Here is a 21,012-nt window from a genome sequence, read left to right as displayed (position 1 = left end):
TCTTTGACTAGCTGCAGCCCTTTTCCCCACGTTCTGCATAGGCACATAAGAGATGTTTTTTTTTGTAGTAACGAAATGCAACATGTTGGAACCTGGAATTAATTATTTTATCTCTAATTTTGGTGGAATTTTAAATTCATGGATCCATTATGATTCAGTCAAATCTTCCATTGATGTTTTTAAATCTTTTTCCTGTCAGCCTTGAGGCTATATCCCAAGATGCAAGATTAGCTTTGTATGGCAGCAAGTTGGGTCGAAATTACAAGGAGATGTGGAGCTCCTTAGCAAAAAATTTACGAGCTGAAGATTTCATTCTGGAATCTGAAGAGGGTGATGGTGAGTGTGTGCCAAACTTCTCTGCTATGATCAAGTGTGTAATTGGGCAAGCAGAGGCTCGTGTTAGGACAAAACAGCATAGCCAGTCCTCTACCTCAAGTTCATCTCATCTACCATTTCCTCCAGCTGTGTTCAGTGATGTAAGTTTCCTTTTACTATAAATGTTGTATTTTAAATTATAACATTATGCAAATAATTTTTGCTGGAATATTTTCATAAATATCTAAATGTGAACTAAAATCATAAAATTAAATTACCGTATATCTCCGAATATAGTCCCCCTCTGAATATAGTCCCCCCCCCCTAGTTTTGAGACCCCAGTTTTGGGAAAAATTTTAAAATGCAAAGGAAGGCAGTTTTTCTGTGGTTAGCAAGTTAAGATTCTAGAGTCAATAAAAACTATTTTTTTCTGTGAATAATAAGAACAAATCTGTTCACACATTTTCCATCACAACAAAATAACTATTCCTAAAATATGTTGTTATCCATTGCATGTATCAGTAATTTATAGTTCCTTAACCAGATGTAATGAAGAAATGAGAAAAATTTTCAAGTATCCAAGGCTATTGTATTTTTTTTAAACACTCGCAAATTATTAATATTTTTGATTTCCAAATGACTACAGACAATGTAAATATATAAGCTTTAACATAAAGCCCATAAAGAGTATTGCATTTGGCCCTCAAACTTCCTTAGACCCAGTGTAACACACCCATCGCAAGTCATGTCAAATCCAAGTGACTAGAAGAATTTAGGAAATCTAAATAAAATTGTGTTAAATAAATTATAAATATTATAAAAATATTGCCATCTAATGCCTGCTAAGCAAAATAATTAAACTACAGGACTTACAAATATCAAAGTAATAAAATTAAGAAATAAACTTTTTCCACCAAACATAAACACTGAAAAAATATGTTATCAATTGTCAATGCATCGTTGCGAATCATTGCATAAGTTACACAAAGAGTTTCTGCTCTGCATTTGCGCACAAATTCGACGATATTTTCCTCTAATTCTATGAATCTGCCGCATCGAGACCCCCGAAATGACTTCCGCGATGTATTAGCGCTTTGCAATCTTTCCAAAGACTTTCTTTCCATGCCAAATTTTTCAGCCGTCATATGAATACTATGATTTACGGCGCATTTTGCAACGGCTATGTTTAAATTGGCATCGAAACTCCGTCTTTGCTGGCTTCTAATCTGCCGCAGGATTGATCCTCATCTTTCTACTTGATCCATCACCTCACTGTTGAACGTAAAATTATTTTTATTAAAGAAAATATCGCGAAAATAATTGCGAAATATTATGTGACGTAATTTATCGATCCTACTTACCCTGGCGAATTGAAGATATTCCTCCATAAATTGATCGCACTTTCGATGCTGAGTCGCTGGATTTCGATCAAATGCAGTAATGCCGGCGCTTCTGGTTTAAAGCCATTGATTATTGCGCCTTTTCAGAAACAAATGCATAACCATTGCGCATTCTTGTTCTGTGATGGCGGTAAAGGCAGTGGTTGTAAACACGAACCGCACGGGCACATGGACATGTAGCTACGGCCGCAATGAAATGCGAAATCGTCACGAAAGGTTTACTTTATCTGTTTATTTTTCGCAATGATTTAAATCGTGTTACTATTAAATGAGCGACGGGTACATATACTATTGATTCAATTCTAGTGTTCGATTAGTGTGATAGTGTGTGTTTAGTTTTGATTTTAATTATTTATTGTTTTGCGTCATAAAGAGATCAGTGTCGATTGAATTATTCTAACAATACTTTTCCAAGAAAAATTAACGGCTACCCCATGGATTCCGTGAAAACGCGTATTCGATATGCTATTTGAATCGGAAGAATTGTATCTTTACAACATTTGTGGCAAAAATTGTCTTAATTTCCGGTAAAACGTGGCAGTATATAGTCATATCTTCGATTATAATCCTCATAAATATACTCAAATAGAAATACTACGAGAACATTAGCCATTATGCCGTTATTTATAACTTGATGGTCACCTTTAGTATGCTTAATTGGATTACACTCGATTATAGTCCCCCCCCCTTACTTTTCCTCGGCCATTTTTGGAAAAAAAGGGGGGACTATATTCGGAGATATACGGTATATTAGATAAGATTTCATTTTTGGTGCTTACTGCTGTTAATGTCGGCAAGATTTTTGTTGGTTTTTGCCCTAAACTTAATGGGATACTGTTATCCTCCATCATACATTGTCTCTCTCGTTGTAAAATAGGATATACTAAAATAGCATTGACATTTTCTATGCTTGAAGCACACTGCAATTGGTAAATTTGATAAAGTTTTCCTAATTAGCATTGTTGAAAAAAGTTTGGTTTTATATTTGTTGAAATGTGACCCAATAATTAATCTTGGTTCAGTATCAATGAATTTTATTTATTTGAGTTTTTTTGCTTATAGATGTTGGTGTATATCAGGATGTGTTATCTTCATCAGCTTCGCATTTCAATCAATAGAACTGTAGCGTATCATCCTAAGGAAATTGTTCCAAGTCTAAAAGGCTTTTTGGAAGGTGTTTTTATGGGTGCAGATTCTGGAAGTAAGAGTTCAGCTGCCAAATCAGAGTCTCTTTTGGAAAAATATTTGAACCTTATACAGCAGTTCCTATCCCATCGTCCAGGTGAGGATTGCGTAATAAGACATTTTAATGTTAGGGAGATGTTCTGAAAGCTTAGATGTCTCAACTATCCATTTAACTCTGATAGATCATGTTTTCATAATTTCAGTGGTTAAACTTACTATTTCCTTGGTAAAAAAAATTCATTCATGCATTGTTTAAAGTCATAGCCATTGGCAATTACTGTGCAAATGGCCTTTGTTAAAATGAATTTTCACATTAGTCATTTATTTATGAATTTCATATAGGTTTCCCAAAATTTAAGGCTCTGGCAGAAGTGGTTAATAAATAATATCTTATTTTGAAAATATTTTGTATTTGACCATTGGTATCCAAATTTTCCACTGTCTAAATTTGATCTTGAAAAAACTCTCTCTCATGTAAATTCCTCTTTTTCTGGTTATGTTTGACGAAATATCAAGTTTAGATGACTTGGGTCTAAATTCATGAGGACTTGGAAGTTTTGCTGAATTTTTTTCAATGAAGATAAGATAACAACTCTGTTAATTTTTTGTGTTGAGGGTGTTGCTCTGTTTTCTTATTCCTTAGTGGTCGTTTGGCTATATAATTGAGTGGTACCTTGGTTAAAGTGTTCCAAATTCCAATCCAGTTATGGTTCATCACATTTTTTGTGTAATCGCGAACTTTATTTTTTTAAATGTACCGTAATTAAGATTGTTTTATGTCATCATGGCTTATATGATTTAATTAGAATCTTACTATCCTGTCTATCAAATGTGTTTTGGATCAATAACCTTGTTGTAGCCTTGTTGTTATTGTATAAATGTCTTTTTTGAATATTTATGCGTGCATATAGCAAATATTTTATCCTACTTTCTTTCTCTTTTGATAGAACTGGGTGCCCTTTGTTGCCTACTAGACCTTGTTGGAAGTCTTCCTGAGCAGTTTGCATCAAATTTGTCCTCTGATTTGAAATGGCTTAAGGTTAGAAAATGTTTTTTAATTTTTAGTCAATTATCCAGTCATTTTCTCTACTTTTCGTATGCCCCATGCATTTATTTATGGAGTAATTGCTGATGGTGTCTAAATAGTGCTTGAAAATTAATCCATGAAGTAATTTGATTGTGTCACTCTTATTCATAGGGGATATTAGCTTCCACATCTGAAGATATGCGTGAAATAGCATCTATTATTTATGGAATGGTAGTAGCTCATGGTTTTGATGATGCCAACTTTGAAGAAACAATGACTTTCCTTCTTCGTCAAGTTAGCAAAAAGGTTCGTTTCAATATTTAAAAAATTGATTGTTGTTAGTATTCATGACCATTTATTACCAAGGTAATCGATTTTTTCTTCTTGGTAGAATGTTGAAGCACAACATGGGTATATTTTGGCCATCTGTTATTGTTTGGAAAGGAGATTACGAGTGAAGAAGAGCAAGGAGTCACCATTAGACCTTGATTCGGGCCTCTTAGTGTCCAAAGCCACATTTATGAAAGGAGTGAAAGCTATTGTTCCATTCTTGGAAAATTCTCAGCCTCTTCTGGTCACTGCAGCTTGTACTGCTATTGGGGAGCTTGGAAGATGCTCTCCTCTTCCTATTCCAGATGGCGATTCTGCTCAAGGCAGTAGTCAAGAGACCCAGTCAGCAGCCACATCTCAGTCAAATACATTAACCAAACTAGAGATAGTTAATAAGTTAGCCACTGTTCTGAAAAATCCAAAAATCTCTTCCAAGGTAAGATGATACATTCTTTATGTCCTTTACCATGACCATTCTGTATTTTTGTGATATGTAGTCAGATTATGTATTCAACTTAATCTTGTTTGCTGGCTGCAAATATAGTTGTCTCTCTGTGGCGTAATAGGTCTAGTGTGAATAAATATTTATGCTTTTTGAGGTGTTATAATTTATCATTTCTTGTAGTATTTCTTGAGATCCATTATGAAAAATTCAGCATGGTACTACTTTTTATTCTGGTGAAATTACTATCAATTCCTGTGTTGTATTTGTGGAAAAGATTTTTAATCACAAATTTCACACTCATTCTCTTACTTATATATATTTATAATGCTTATGTAAGGGATGAGAAGATTGTAGCATATTTAAAATTTTGCTCTTTCATTATTTTTCATTGTTACTTTCAATTTCCAATTTATAACATTACAATTCCTTATTTTTAGGTGAAAGAAGAGGCAGCAAAGGCTGTTGGATATTTGTGTGTAGGTCAAAGATTTTCTCATCGCCGACAAATCATTAACAATTTTTTCGATATGGCTAAAGATACAAAGGATATTGAGGTAAGAATCACTACATCTATTAGACTTGAATTTTTCTTATTTAATGAACTTTATGATTTGCATTATTTTTGACAATGGTGGCATTAGTTGCACAATCATTTGGAGTTAAGAGCTCCATGTGGTGGTGTATCTGTAGATCTCTGAATTATGATTGTAGAAGCTCCTATGTTAAATGTTCTTCAGTATTTAGCTCCAGGAAGCATGTCTTCTAATCTTAAAAATTATTTTTTTATGCTAGGTGGCTGAAAATCTAGCATGTAATTTAGGTTCATATTATTGATGTTAAAACAATTTTATGGCTCTTTATAGTACATTTTTTCTGCGAAGTACTTGTTATTAAAATGAGGTTTTATGTTTATCTTATTGAATGTCAAACCCATTTCAAATCAACTGCTAAACCTTTTTCCTAAGTATTTTGAATACCTGAGAAAGGGAAGCTGATAGGCCTGACTGTTATGACCACAGACATTAGCATCAATTCTGTTCATATCCTTTGGCACCAAAGGGTAGTTTAAGATGAAGCACTTTTTATCATTCTTTTATTTGAATACGCGAGGTTTCCTCTTCTATCAAAGTCAAAATCCTCTGAACAATAATCATCAAGCCTTATACTACATTTTCAAAAACTATAACAAAAATCTTCCCAGCAGTAGCAACAGTGATGATACGCACAAAAAGAGCATAATTTCATGTGCTGGATAAAAATTATTTCTTTCTCTACGTCTGAGGAAAAAACCTTGCATGCAAATTTTAAGTATGAATCAAGCAGTTTGAAGTAAAAACAACAGCATAAACTGTTGAAGGCAATTATTATTTACTCCTATGCAAATAAATTGATTCCTAAAAGTGTGCATGTTTCAAGAAGTACCTAGTCGAGGAGAAATACCTGGAGTCTCTTATGGGACATTTTTTCCCATCTGTGAATTAAGGTACAGTCGGATTCAAAAGTATTGCAACAAATGGAGCGGCGCCACTTTCGCCGCAGTTTGGAAATCGAGTTTCGGCATTTTCTATTGTACCAGTGGGAGGGAAATTTGAACAGCATTCCCACCTCCCGTAATATTTTTATAACAACGTCGTTAAAGGGAAATGTATGCAGGATATGTGCAATGTTTAATACCAAATAATTTATGCAGCTTCTGCTAGATAATACATCTACGTTCAGAACGTCAATTTACCTTCTCTCATAAGTTGGCCGATCCGTCGGAGTATATTGTTCTACAATTAACGCTGAAGCTTTTCGACCAGCGATAGCGAACATAACATACATATAAAATATCCGCCGCAATATCACAGTAAATATTGCCAGTGAGTGTTTAAAATCAGCTTGATTTAGTGACACTAGAAGAGCGGTTCATTCCTTGCCTGACAAAGCTCGCAATGAATCCACAGTGAAGTTAATGTGTGAGTTGGACTAGTGGCTAAGGAGAAGACTTACCAAGGCAGCAGTCCCAAGTCGGCAGTTCGAATCTCTGCGGATCATTTTTTTTCGGTTACATAGTATAGCAGTAACATTTTTTTCCACTTGAACTCATATTAACTTAATTAAACACTGCTGTCGTTTTAAAATTTTGAATAGAGAAAATTCTCTTTTTGCTTTCCGCGGATATAATATACGTTTTTACCGAAATATCAGTGCATCAATAATATTGAAAATATTTACATCAGGTAAACCGCTCCATCAAGTCCTTTTTCGTATTACCCGAATATTCTATCGTTTTCAATAATATGTAGACACTCACGAGACCCGCTTAATTGATGGGGCCGGGTCGGAGTAAACTTGGAAGGTTGGCACATGAAGCAACCTGCATTCGTTGCCTTCGCGGCGAGCCGGCGAGGACGGACACGGACGCGACTGAGCAACTGAACCTGGAGTCAAACTCCAGGAGCAATTGCCCAATCGAAATTCAGATTAGCGGATGAAATGTATTGAGGTAATTCGCGTCCCCACAGGCGTTGTGCTGTCTGTGTGTTTTCTTTCGGTCTCCGTGGCGAGGTTTTTTCTATCTTTGGATTCATATTCGGACTCACCGTTTACCTCTCCTTACTACGTCGCTCCGTGGCCGAGTGGGTCTATACTGAGTGCTGTAATTTCGTTAAAATTCTTGCGAAGGATCGAGTCGGACGTAATCATAATTTTTTTCCATTTTTATAAGATGTGTTCTTAATATCAACATAATCTATGCAGGTGGCTAAAGAAAAAATCAGCAATGAATTTTTCGACGAATAAAGGTATTAAGTTAATGACTCTAATTTGATATTAGTGACAGGTAGAAAAAAATTAGTATTTTAACTCTTTCACTTAAATATCCTACGACTATAAGTACTTTTCATATAATACCGAATGAATATTATCCATTTTTCAACTTTTAAAGAACTTTTAAGTTATCATACCGAAATATAGATATTTATTGGGAAATCTATTGCCCTTGCCTTCGGATTTCATTCCTGGCAACTTAAGAGAAACACCACAGCCTGCTCATTTCTCCCACCTAAATGCATCAGATCTAATCACGGGTGAGCATTATTAATAAGTTTGAAGATATGGATGCATCAATTTTGGCCATTAGCGTATTATGTTAACAGTATATCTTCATAATTTTAATACACCTCCTATTATTGCTATTAATACCCATCAAGTCGCCTTAATAGGCGAACGGCGGGAAGTATTGGAACACCAGCCGCTTCCATATAAAAATGCCTTTACCACGCGGGTGAAAAACGAATTCTCACACCTATCCGTTCGGCAAAATACCTCTCTTAATTTGATGTTTCTGTCGGACCCAGAAATGTAGTGGCCTTCTAATATCATGTTCTCCTTGTCACTGTTAAAGATATCCATTCTCATTTGCTCAAGCAATATAAGCTTCGCTCTTAGTCTCCGGGTCTCGTGCAGCTGCTTACCTACTGCGCTAAACATATATGTAAAGCTTCCTGAACACCCGTGGTAGTTTTTGACTAATCTCTCAGCTTTTCTTTGTGTTTTATTAAGTTAAACAATTAAGTCTTCCTACACCGCATCCCATATCCTCGTTGCATATTTAAGATATGGTCGGACGATTGCGTAATAGAACCTCTCTTTTCATTTATCGTCCGAAAATGTTCTCTTATTACGCTTGACGAATGCTGACTTCTTCAGGGCTCTTAAAAATTTTTTTTTTTGTGTGTTCTCAGCAATAGGTTCGAAGACATCGTAACTCCTAGATACTTTACATCATTTGTTGCCTTTTCGTTTACCCCTTAAAATGCCCGAAATTAAATACCTATTCCGTTTTGGTTTTACAGATGACTCTGTTCCAATTTTTAAGGCTAAAAATTTTACCCTGTGATCACATATACCGTCTATGAAATCGATCTGTTTTATCAACTTAGGACGGCTCGCTGATTAATGATCTAATTTTCATTTCCTCTAGCGAGCTTGTCAACTACTTGTGCAAGTGAGTGATTTATTAGTGCGTTTACTAAGATTTCGGATATTTATATATTCCTTGATTTAGGGTTTAGAGCGTAAAAATCCAAAATTATAGACGTGGGATTGAAAAAGTAAATTCAGATACTTGATTTCCGAATTGGAAAATAATATTATTTCGTTGATTAATTGACCACAAAAAATATCTAATTTAATATAAGTTAAGGCGCTGTGTATTTTAACTGCTAGAAAACTCCACCACCTATTCCATCGCGTCGATCGCAATTGTAGATGTTATATACTGGAGGGAAAACTTCGCTGTCGCTTATATCCTTCGTAAGTTAATTCTGTTCCTATGACCATGTCTACGTCCTGAAATATTTACTCCATTTTAGCACTCTTGTTTATAACGCTATGACAATAAATTGCGACAAAGTTAATGTCATATTTTTTTGCCTTTCGGTTGGTTCTTTTGTTCGCTAATGTGTATAAATGAGTGTATCACTCTGAAATTTCTAATTAATTTAGACTTAATCGCTTTCTGTGGAGTAGGACCTTTGGAATTATCGATATTTACTGGGAATTACTTCTCCTAAGTTTACTTCATGTGATGCAAGGATTTTCGCAATGTAAATTGATGTACCTGATGTAAATATTTTCCATATTATTGGTGCACTGATATTTCGGTAAAAACGTATATTATATCCGCGGAAAGCAAAAAGAGAATTTTCTCTATTCAAAATTTTAAAACGACAGCAGTGTTTAATTAAGTTAATATGAGTTCAAGTGGAAAAAAATGTTACTGCTATACTATGTAACCGAAAAAAAATGATCCGCAGAGATTCGAACTGCCGACTTGGGACTGCTGCCTTGGTAAGTCTTCTCCTTAGCCACTAGTCCAACTCACACATTAACTTCACTGTGGATTCATTGCGAGCTTTGTCAGGCAAGGAATGAACCGCTCTTCTAGTGTCACTAAATCAAGCTGATTTTAAACACTCACTGGCAATATTTACTGTGATATTGCGGCGGATATTTTATGTATGTTATGTTCGCTATCGCTGGTCGAAAAGCTTCAGCGTTAATTGTAGAACAATATACTTTGACGGATCGGCCAACTTACGAGAGAAGGTAAATTGATGTTCTGGACGTAGATGTATTACCTAGCAGAAGCTGCATAAATTATTTGGTATTAAACATTGCACATATCCTGCATACATTTCCCTTTAACGACGTTGTTATAAAAATATTACGGGAGGTGGGAATGCTGTTCAAATTTCCCTCCCACTGGTACAATAGAAAATGCCGAAATTCGATTTCCAAACTGCGGCGAAAGTGGCGCCGCTCCATTTGTTGCAATACTTTTGAATCCGACTGTACATACGTACTGTGACGTGGTGGGTGGGTGGGTGAGTGGGAAAGGGTTCGTGGGGAGGGTTGGGGGTCGGACAAGTGGTCGTGGAATATGGGTCGGTCGGGGAGAGGGGGGAAAAACAGGGAAGTCCTGTTTTGGGTAGGGCTCTTTGCCGATGGCTGGCGTGCACGAAAGAACCAGAGCTTACAATACAGATTATAAATACGACAGAAAATTTAATGCAATATAAAAACAAGGAAAAATATGCAGAAGTGCATGAAATTATTGACCAATTATCTTTACTTTAAACACACTACTGGCCAGTGAAAAGAATCTTGAAATCAATCAGCTTTTACCCTAAACTAATGACAAGTAGAGAAATAAAAAAAATGGAACAAGAATCTTCACTTCTAATCAGTCTTTGTCGTTAGTAGAAAAAAATTGAAGTGACAACACTAACATTAATCTTAAACACTATACAAAATACAGTGGAACCTCGATCTGTCGTTTTTCAGGGGGATGGATGAAAAGAACGATGAATGCGGGAAAACGATAAATGCGGGATTGTTTGTCCGGGTTGCCTATGTCCCAGGATCCGCTGGATTTTTGCAAATTATGACTTTCATTAATGGATTCAAACGAGATTTTAGCTGATTACAGGAATATTATTACTTTATCGAAACACTTAGGCCATATTGTTGATTCGACTTATCTCTCTTTCTAATATACTAAGGGAACAAGCTGCCTTGCTGAAAAATGTTTGCACTCCACTCGGAATTTTCACTGCTACTTCACTGTAAAAATTCTTATCCATGAAATGCCATTTCAAGTACACGTATTTACGCGAGAAATGTGCGTGTTATGCCTCAAACAACTGATTTCGCCGTCGCAGTGATTGGTTATGAGATGGATCAAGAAGGCCAAAAATAGTTTATTATTTGAAATGTTCCTTTCTAGCAATGAAATTTTTAATATGATTGAGGCAATGTGGCGTTAATCGTCAGCGGCACGCCCACCTGATCCTCGGCTTCTACCCACTTCTTGTTTTCACCAGGGATCTCGCTCTACCCCCACCCCTGCCGTCATTTGCTACCGGATATACCGAGGCGTGCTGCAATATTCACGCATTCTAGCCCGGAATTTTTTCTTCATCATCAATTGTTTTCAGTCCATCTTTTAAGTTCTCACTTGTGTCTTCGGAAGGGCCATGGTCCGAAGACGAATAAGAATAAAACTAATAAAAATGAAACCGGACTCCATTGAACCCACACGGAAAACACTCGCTAGTTTTAAGTCAACCCACCCCGGAAAGTACGGAACCACTCGTACGAGGTGAAGTTCGGCACTAATGCTATCGCGTACGGCGTAGGCAGAGCTTACTGCAGAAGGTGAAGCATGACCATATGACTGCGCAAGGGGGGGGGGAGGCGAGTGCTGAATGTAACTATCCCACGGCACTCTGCTTCTCCCTATCGCATTTCAATCTCCTGGGAAAGATTCAAACTATGTGTCTGTTGTGATTAGCCATAAATAACACGTTATAAACACTTCGTCTCATTTTTATCAAACGATGAATGCGGGAAAATTATTCGATGGGACCGCGATCTTCAAACGATAAATGTGGGAAAACGATACTTCGGGGAACGATAGATGCGGGAAAAAATTACATTGTCTTTATGGAACTTAATTTGGGACCAGGAGCGGCGAACAATGAATGCGGGAAAACGATGAATGCTGGAACGATAAATCGGGGTTCCACTGTACACTCTCTGCCCTTAACATTAAAATAAACACTCATTCACGTGGAAAACGGGAGACCAAAAGGGGTAAAAAAATGCAAGGGATGAATATTACGGGGGACAGGTCTTCTCCAGAGATAACAGATTCTAGATTGGGGGATAAAGGGAATTTCTTTGAAAATCTTCTTAACTTGGAAGGGAGGGGGACGTAATGTGGGATGATAGTTTTACTTATCTGCTCTCCGGCTCTCAGTCTTGGATGGGGGATGACCTCCTCGGCTGGCTCCTGTTGGGGTCGCTGCATCTACATTCACCATGGGCTGAGAGAATATTCAATTCAGGATGACGTGGGGTGACCTTCTTCCTTGTGGTGTGGGAAATCTACCGTTCTTTTCTCCTGTTTACCCTTCTTTGCCACCCTTCACCTCTTGGTCAAACTTCCGCATTACTCTCCTCTCTTTATCTCTCTCTCGTCCACGTATCGGGCAAGACGACTCAGCAATCCGGCATTGCCTTCGGCCGCAATACAAGGTCAGCATTGATGCGTCTCCTCAAGCTGGAGTACGTCCGGATTTTATGACCCAAAGAGAGATGGTTTTATTGGGTTGGGGCAGATGGGGGGGGGACCCGGGAAGAAGCTGGTTTCTTTTGGGTCCTCACCACAGGGGTTTGCTGAAGTATGTTCTCTGTTTGCAGGAAGAGGAGGTGTAGATTGCGTCACCTGCCGTTTGCTGCACACAGGTGTAGTTTGGAGGGTGTGATGGGGAAGATGTTGACTTTTCACTTGGCACGTACACAGATGGAAAAACCCCGGAATCGGGAAGTGGGGAATCACGGCGGGGAGGGTAAAACACGTTACACATGAGTCCATTCATGCTTCACTGCACACATACACACATTCACACACAAAAATGAAAATGCATAAGCTCTCCTTCCCTGAATGCACATTTAAAGCTAATCATGAACCATGCCAAGCGGCATCAGTTACTATACATGTACATATTGCAAAACGCGGCAGTAAATATGTTTAAGTTGTGCTTTGATTTATTTAATGTGGTATTAGAGGTTTTTTGTCGTATGTTTTTCATGTTTTAACTCAAATGTCAATTTATATTTTGGGAATAAGTGAGGAATTTCATTTGTTAAATAATTTCTGGAACATTTCAGGTTCATACATGCATTGGAAGGGCAATAATTTGCTGTGTCCTAGGACCACATTGCACAGTCTCTCATGACCCTTGGAAGACACGTGGAGATAAAGTTTTACCGTTGGACACCAAGGATGATTCTTATAAAGAGGATTTGCGATGGGTCCTTGATGAATTACTGTCGAAGTTGAGCAAGGACAGTCATCCAAATTCTCGAGTGGTGAGCAGAATCAGCATTCGAATGCATATAAATTATTATTAAATATAAATATTGTTTTTAAGATCCTATTAACTTACCTCTCCTCAGGCATGGTCCGTGTGGCTTCTTGAGTTACTGGGAAGTTTTTCAAAGGAAGAGGAAATGCAGAAGCGCTTCGTTGAAGTACAGAAGGCTTTGGTGGACCTCCTCATGGAAAAGAATCGTAAGCTTTTGTGTTTTATTTTTCTTTAAATGTAGCCTTTTCTTATTTTGGTCTCACAGCATGCTGAAAATTTATCTCAAAATCTTGAATTATATAAATAGTCGTATTACAGGAAATTTAAATGCCATAAATGCAAAAAATTCAAACATTGATAATCTGGGTTTCAAATCACGTTCCATCAATGCACATATATTTATGCTATTTTCTATGGCTCGTATTTTAGAAAAGATATATCAATAGAATAATATTGTTGTAGTGTTGTAATCTTTAAATCTTGTTTTGTGTCTTAGAATGTTGGCCTATTTACTGCATAAAATGGGCCTTTGTACTAATGAGGGCCCGTGGAGTATGTAAAAAATGGAGTTGGCTGTGGAAGTTGATAGTGAAAATTATTTGATTTTAATTTTGCAGCTTTTAGTTACTTTCACTCTTTCTGGGAGTCTCAATTGTGTATTGCAATTTGTTGTTAATAAAAATGAGATTTTCTTTGCAGATGCTGCATATCATGCTGCCAAAGGATTGATAACCCTCTATTCCAGTAGTGAGGGTGAGGAACAGAAGAAGCAGTTGGTGCAGCAACTCCATCGTGATATATTGAGTTCTCGTTCAATGGATAATAATGCTTCAGGATCTGTGAGCAATCATATGGCTACATACAGGGAACTGTGTGCCTTAGCATCAACATTAGAGCACCCAGAACTTATGTATCATTTCCTGGATCTTATCAATTCAGGCAGTGCTGGTTCTCTGAAGAGTTCAGAAAAAGTAAGTTCCTTCATGTTGTTTACTGTATGATTCTTATAAGCATAGAATTCTTTCGTTTTCATTCTTGAATGAACTTTTAAGAAGTCGTAATGGTTTCCTGATTTGGTTCCCATTGTGTAATGGGAGCTTATCTCTGTGCAATAAAGGACCCTGGAGGAGCATTAAGGTTTTTGCCTCTTAGGAATTATTTACAAATGAATGGGACAGCATTTATTGAGTTAGGAAGCTGAAGTAGGATCTCAAATTTTGTCTGGCTATGTATGGCCATAAGATATCTCTTAGGATACCAGGGAAATCTATTCTGTTGATTGTTTCTATCCTTCATTTTGTGATCCCTTATATCTCTGCTTGACCTCCATAGTTCGTTGGGTGTCCCTTACCCTGTAGGGTAATCAACTACCTGTGCTTCATAATGTCACAATCTGGAATTTCCAAAAATTGTACTCAATGTGACCATGTAACAAAAGGTGTCGGGTTGATTTAGTCAGGGTGCTACTAAAGGTATGAGAATTTTATGAGCCCAATCCCATTCCACCATGTTCGTCCTCAGTCTGTTGCTACTCTGTGCAATTTCAGTCTTCCAGCCTTTCCATTACTATATGTATATGGTTATAAAATGCACAAATAACGGACCACCATTGTAAATACTCTTAATTAATAGTTTTATCATTGATTTATTTGCCCTTTTTCGTAAAAACTAATATTATTTTGTCCTTGGGGACTGAGGTTGAGGTTAACAATTTTTTTAATTTGTATTTTTGAAACTTAATATTTTCAAATTCGCTATAAATTTAGCAGAGCATTATTGTTGAGACCTACAATGCCACCTTGTATTATCGATACTCTATTTTAACTTGCTTCATGAAGTTGAGAGTTTAGTGTATGTAGTTGTTGTACTTATTAAAATTTCAATATTTCCTTTCAGCTTTCGTCCAAGGCTTCCTTGGACAAGGAAGAAATCAAAGGATTAATAGATGACATTCCAAAACTAGTTCCAAGAATTTATCGTGGCTTGTTTCACCCAAATCCAAATTTAAAAGCCTGCATGGAGGACATATGGTACCACTTGGTGAAGGATCAAAAGAAAATAGTGAGTGTTTCACACATTATTGCTTTTCACGATTATGTTTATTACATGCTTACTTATCTAATTTCACTGGAACTCTCATAGATTTCATTCAAATATCTGCATGATAGAATTCCTTGCTTACTTATCTGACTTAATCATTGGCAATATTTACAATCATTACTCAGGGGATATTTTTTGGTGTGTTTCTACTCTAGTCTTTATAGCACACTGGTCTCAATGGCACAACAATTTCTATGGCATACATCGGTCATGAATAATTAAAAATTAAGTTCCAAATATGAAAAAGTGCAAAATTATGATTTAATATCAAGTATGCAATGTAGCACTGAGTACATTCTGGGAGATTCTTGATCCCATTTTAAGCAGACTTGGTGGTGATGGTTCTGCAGCGTGGACTAGTATGTGGTGTGGGTGGCATGGCTGCACGCACCTCTTGTGAGAAATATTGATATTGTAATGGTTTAGGGCCGTATTCTTAGTGGACCTTACATATCCGTCCCTACATAACAAAAGGCCCCTACATGCGTTTCTCAGTCGAACCTACATAAGTGGTGGGGGGTAATTCCGTCGTCAAGTTCTCTGAGATGACGTAGATGATGGCGCAGTGCTAATTTTACACTCTGGTGGTGTAATGGAACTAACTATGAAACTAAGAAAAGACGACCGAAAATTTATGACCGAGCATATTGTTTTTGTAGGGTGTTATGCTGGTTGGGTACCCTACATCAAGTAGGGCCCGTTTAGTTCCAAAAACGGCCATATGTAGGGCTTGATGTGGCGTATGTAGGGCGAGATCGGTTTATGTAGGGGCTGATGATGTATCCAGGGTCGGTCGGCCCTACAGGGTCGACTAAGAAAACAGCCCTAAGTTTGGTTTGGATCCTGTTTGCTACTCTCAAGAAACTCATGTTCTTCATTTCTTACCTGATAGTCATAACATTGTCCACAGTCACAGCTAGATCCATGGAGTTTTGTGATTTCATAACTCAACTGACACTACTACTCGTGCACCACCAAAGTCCCTATGCCATTCCATCGAAAAGCATGGCTATAGGGTATGAAAGTAAGCTCTCATGAATCTTCTATTAAGCAAAACCCATTCCATAATCATTTCTCCTTGAAATGAACCTATGAAGCTCTGCTAATCAGTATTTCTCATGAAAAAATCTGAGGAACAAATACACTAATCAAAATGGTGTAATGGCAAGTTACAAACCTGGTGTTTGCATTAGCAGGCAGAGAAGCTGCCCTGCCTCCCATGAGCCTGTGCATTATTTCTATTCCCTGTGTGTACACCAAGAATGAAACTCACCATAAAAAAATGGCTTTGCCTCGATGGGGAGTTTCATTCTTGGTGTATATAGCTTTGCATCAATGTGCCTGACTGCACACAAAGTTACTTGTTTCATGTAATGCTTTGGACTTTCAGAATAGTCATACCTCTTGAAATTTCTCAATTAAATTATTTCCAACTGATCTTTTTTTACTGATCTCCTTTTTGCTATTATTGGATGCCTGGACCCATAACCTACATGTTGAGTTTTGTATCTTAAAAACTCACCATAGCTTTTATATTTAGGTTAATTGAGATAAAACTTATCAGCAACCACCATTCCATTTAAATCCTTTTCAGTTGAGAATCCATAGTTCTTTTCATCCGTAATAGCTCTATGGTTACTGTGCCTTTTCTCAATTTAAATTAACATATTTAATGAAGTCATTAATTCAACTTGATCGTCAATCTTGAGATTCTGTGTGTATGTTGTGAATCTGGCCACTAAGTTGCCAATCCTTCAGTGAGTTGTTTGATTTGTTCTCTGTACTCCTTTCTCTCCAATTTCCTAGTGTTCTGTTCCACCCACAGTTCTGATTTTCCATTTTCCTCTTTGCTTTTAATCCTCTGTATTCTGATCAACAGTTTTCTGTGTTAGTGACGAGTATATTTGAACACACTTTCACTTTGGATTCCTCATAAGCATATAAGTGTCCTAGTTTATGTACAGGTACTGAAAATGTCATGCGTGATGTGTATTGTATTGAAATTATGTTTCAGGTGGATGAATATCATGAAAAGATTATAAATGATATAACTGAAAATCTAACAACGGGCTCTTGGGGAGATAGATTTTCCTGTTGTCATGCCTTATCCAACATTATTCAACCTGATGGCATTAGTAATCAGTCGACTCCAAATGATCCGAGCACCTCCCTGAGCTCTCCAGCAGGTGGCAGCATGGCATCACATGGCCTCGTCTCGGCATCTCTTGAATCTCCTTCATCGACGACATCTGTGAACACAGATTCCAGTTCGATGTCTCTCTCATCTGGAATTACTTCGTTGCCAAAGTTTTTGAACCACTCCTTGATAGAAAAATTACTACCTCCCCTGTGGGCCAAGCTATTTTTGGTGATGGATGATATACATGATTCCACTAGAAGAGCTGCAACATCTACTGCAAGAGTTCTGGCCAAGGTATGTCAATTTAGATTAAATGTGATTTTATCTCTTTTGTCTATACCCTGCTTTTATCTTTTCAAAACTTATTTTTTGTTGCCATATTGTTGGTCCAGAGATGGGAAAAAAAGTTAGTGAGGAAAGATGGCTTCCTATTAAGTTTTGTCCACAGTATTTTTATATGATGTAGATTAGGGGAATCAATTTTTCTGTGTGGAGTACCCATGGGTGAATAACAGAGAAGGGATTTTTTTCTATGCATCGATTATTTTCTGCTCTCTTAAAAAATTTAATTAGTGGGATTTTAAAATTTAAATTCAAGGAAGTTGTATGTAAGATTTTTTCCTGACATTTAAACCTCAAAAAAGTAAGGTATTTTGCAAATACAAGTGTTTTATTGCTTTCCTTGTTTTTGCATTGTGCTTATTCAGAAAAAAATCTCACTGGTTTTCCCTCTCTTCTATCTAGGTCTGCATTCGTGCATGCGATCAAGATCAAGGGAAAGCAGCTCAGCATGCTTTGAATGTCATTGTGAATATTCTTTTGGATGGAGGTGTTTGCAGTACAGTGAACAGTGTGAAAATTTTGAGGTTGGCTATCATTATGTAACGATACTTTGAAGGAATTGCTCCATCATGTCATCTTTGTAATGTGTTTTGCTCTGGTGGTATACATTCTTATTGTGAATTGTGTCTTTCTATCTTTTCAGTCTTCAAATGGTAACAAATCTGGTGACAACTTCAGGAGTATTAATTAAGCCGCACCTAGCAAGGCTTTTACCTGCTCTGATCGAGTCTATGGGTGAAATAGAATTTGCTATTGAGGCAGCTGGTCTGACCTCAAATACACCTATTAATAAGGATGGCTATGCTCGGGACACCATTCGACAGGTATTTCAAGGAGAGCTTTTAGGAAAATAACATCTCTCATCTGAATTTTTGACTAGTTTGCCTCCCCCTTTGGGTGACATATATGTATAGCATATATGCTAATACAGTAAAACCCCTTATTTACACTTTTCTAGGGACCCAAGAAAAAAAGTGTAAATTGCGGGAAAATGCAAATAGCGGGAAATAGAGAATTTTCACTTTTATTCATATACTGGCTTTGGAAATGTTAATTTTTAAATTGTTCACTAAGCATTATTCCATAACATTGTTTCCCTCAGAAGCACAGTGATTTTGCTGGCAGCAAAAAATTGAAAACTAATCCTGTATTGTCTGCATTGAAAGCATCTTTTGGGCTGTAACTAGAGATGTGCGAATAGTATCCGCGAATACTCGAATACCTCGAATATTAGAAAGTATTCGATATTCGAGGTTTCGAATAGTTATGCGAAAAGCACCGCCTCGAATACCTCGAATACTTTGAATTTCGCGTCATACACTGTCGCACGCACGTCGTTGGTAGTTGACTCGGAAAAATGTAGAGAACAGTAGTCATTTAGTGCTCGCAGCGCCGTTTTACGCAAGTTGACGAATTACATCAAATTCGTGGATTTTAGCGGTGAAAAGAGTTCGACGAGGGGAACCGAAAATGGTCGGGTGAAAAAATCCGAAAATCCCCGATTCCCCCCACCAGGAGAACCTCAGTGCCGTGGGATAGCAACCTTAGGGCATTTCCCACGATCCGCTATCCCCCTCCATTCAGCACTCGCCTCACCCACTCTGACGCTTTCCTCTTCTCCGAAATCAAACAAAAGGTCCCAGCTCGCGCAGGGATCGCATTACGAAGACCCCTGCTTCGAAAAAAATATCGAGTTACGAGAACAATAAAAACGTGTTTCACGCCCTCCCCCTTTTTCTCACCCACTGACCTTTTTCTGGCTACCTGCTTCGAAGTTCCCCATTTCTGGAGGTCAACTGCTGTGTGAGTACCGTGGGATACTTACATTAGCGCATTTCCCAAGATCCGGTATCACTCTCCATTCAGCACTAGCCCACCCCTCTGAGGATTTCCTCTTCTTCGAAATAAAAAAAAGGTCACAGCTCGCGCAGGGATCATATTACGAAGACCTTAGCTTCGAAAAAATACCGGGTTACACGAGAACAATAGAAACGTGTTTCCGGCCCTCCCTTTTCTCCCCCACTGACCTTTTTTTCCTACCAGCTTCGAAGTTCTCCATTTCTGTGGAGGTCAACCGCTGCATGAGTCATCTATTAGCACAAAAGGTGTCTAAGAATGACTTTCGTCAATTGATGTTACACCTTTATTGAATTGAAATATTAGTAATGTGCGCGTAATTTCAAAAAGAATAAGACCAAACACGACGTATTTCTGAGTTTATTTAAGCATTTTACGCAAAGAAATAAATGTCAAAATACGACGGAGACTTAGCATCAAATTAAAATCATTAGAGATTAGTAAATCAAAATTACTCCCCAAAATCTTGTGTTGCCTGCTGCATAGGCAACCGAGTCAAACATTCTAGCATTCATCATTTAGTATTCGAGGTATTCGAAATTCGAGGTATTCGAATATTCGAGCAATGATTTAATATTCGAATTCGATATTCGAATTCGAGAAATCTGCTATTCGACCCATCTCTAGCTGTAACCCTTCCAGAACACTAATATATTCAGATTCTTTCCACTGAGTTGCTGTCTCTATGTTAACATCTTTGCTTTCACCACTCACCATCTTATATACAAGACTGTACCTATTTTTGAATCTATCCAACCAACCATTATAGATGCTGTGGAATCTTCGATTCCCAATCTTGCTGGGAAATATTTTTTCTCAAGGGCCTTTGGGCCTGTTTACACGATACATTAACACGTTCGAGTTAATTTCTGCTTGCATGAATGATTTTTGTGGACCGGAACGGGACATGTACGAACGTAGGTAGGGGCAGATCCAGGATTTTTCTCTGGGAAGGGCACAGAGGGCCTGACAGGCAAAAGATCTTGTCTGAATTGAGATTAAAAACAAGATACAACAATGACTTTAAAAAATTCTCTTTATTTTTATATCAAAGTTATTCTTATTGAATTAAATGATTAAGCCTCCTTTAGTAATACACAAAACAAAGCAAACGTAATGATGACCATCAGGCGGATCCAGGATTTCTTTCTGGGGGGCACAAGCAATGCCGTATCCAGTATTTTGTTCTGGAGGGGGGGGGGCACAATGATACCACGTTATACAAAAGGAACGCAATGATAACCGGACCGTATTAAAAATCTTACATATTTTTTAAGTGTCAGGGGGGGCACGAGCCCCCCCCCCCCATAGATCCTCCTATGACAACCGTATTCAAATTTTGTCTATTTTTTTAAGCATCTGGGGGGGGGGGGGGGGGGGGGGGCACATCCCCTGCCCCTAAATTCGATTACGAATGGATGAACCAAATTTGAACAGGTTCTATTTTCTGT

At 37.6% G+C, this 21,012-nt stretch overlaps 1 protein-coding gene across 1 annotated transcript in view; it reads left to right on the top strand.

Moving 5' to 3' along the window:
- Nucleotides 1-21,012, top strand: part of LOC124157805 (proteasome adapter and scaffold protein ECM29-like) — a 53,822-nt gene that overhangs the window by 18,014 nt on the left and 14,796 nt on the right. Inside the window, exons 13-25 of the mRNA XM_046532834.1 lie at nt 200-476; nt 2,778-2,997; nt 3,848-3,939; nt 4,099-4,233; nt 4,319-4,693; nt 5,140-5,256; nt 12,926-13,126; nt 13,214-13,328; nt 13,822-14,093; nt 15,019-15,183; nt 17,237-17,656; nt 18,107-18,228; nt 18,348-18,528. Coding sequence (XP_046388790.1) covers nt 200-476; nt 2,778-2,997; nt 3,848-3,939; nt 4,099-4,233; nt 4,319-4,693; nt 5,140-5,256; nt 12,926-13,126; nt 13,214-13,328; nt 13,822-14,093; nt 15,019-15,183; nt 17,237-17,656; nt 18,107-18,228; nt 18,348-18,528 — 2,692 coding nt within the window. The remainder of the gene's footprint in view (nt 1-199; nt 477-2,777; nt 2,998-3,847; nt 3,940-4,098; nt 4,234-4,318; nt 4,694-5,139; nt 5,257-12,925; nt 13,127-13,213; nt 13,329-13,821; nt 14,094-15,018; nt 15,184-17,236; nt 17,657-18,106; nt 18,229-18,347; nt 18,529-21,012) is intronic.

The sequence above is a fragment of the Ischnura elegans genome, chromosome 1, assembly GCF_921293095.1.
Source record: "Ischnura elegans chromosome 1, ioIscEleg1.1, whole genome shotgun sequence".
In the NCBI taxonomy this organism is placed as follows: domain Eukaryota; kingdom Metazoa; phylum Arthropoda; class Insecta; order Odonata; family Coenagrionidae; genus Ischnura; species Ischnura elegans.
The sequence above is the reverse complement of the archived record's forward strand: the minus strand, read 5'-3'. Positions and strand labels throughout refer to the sequence as shown.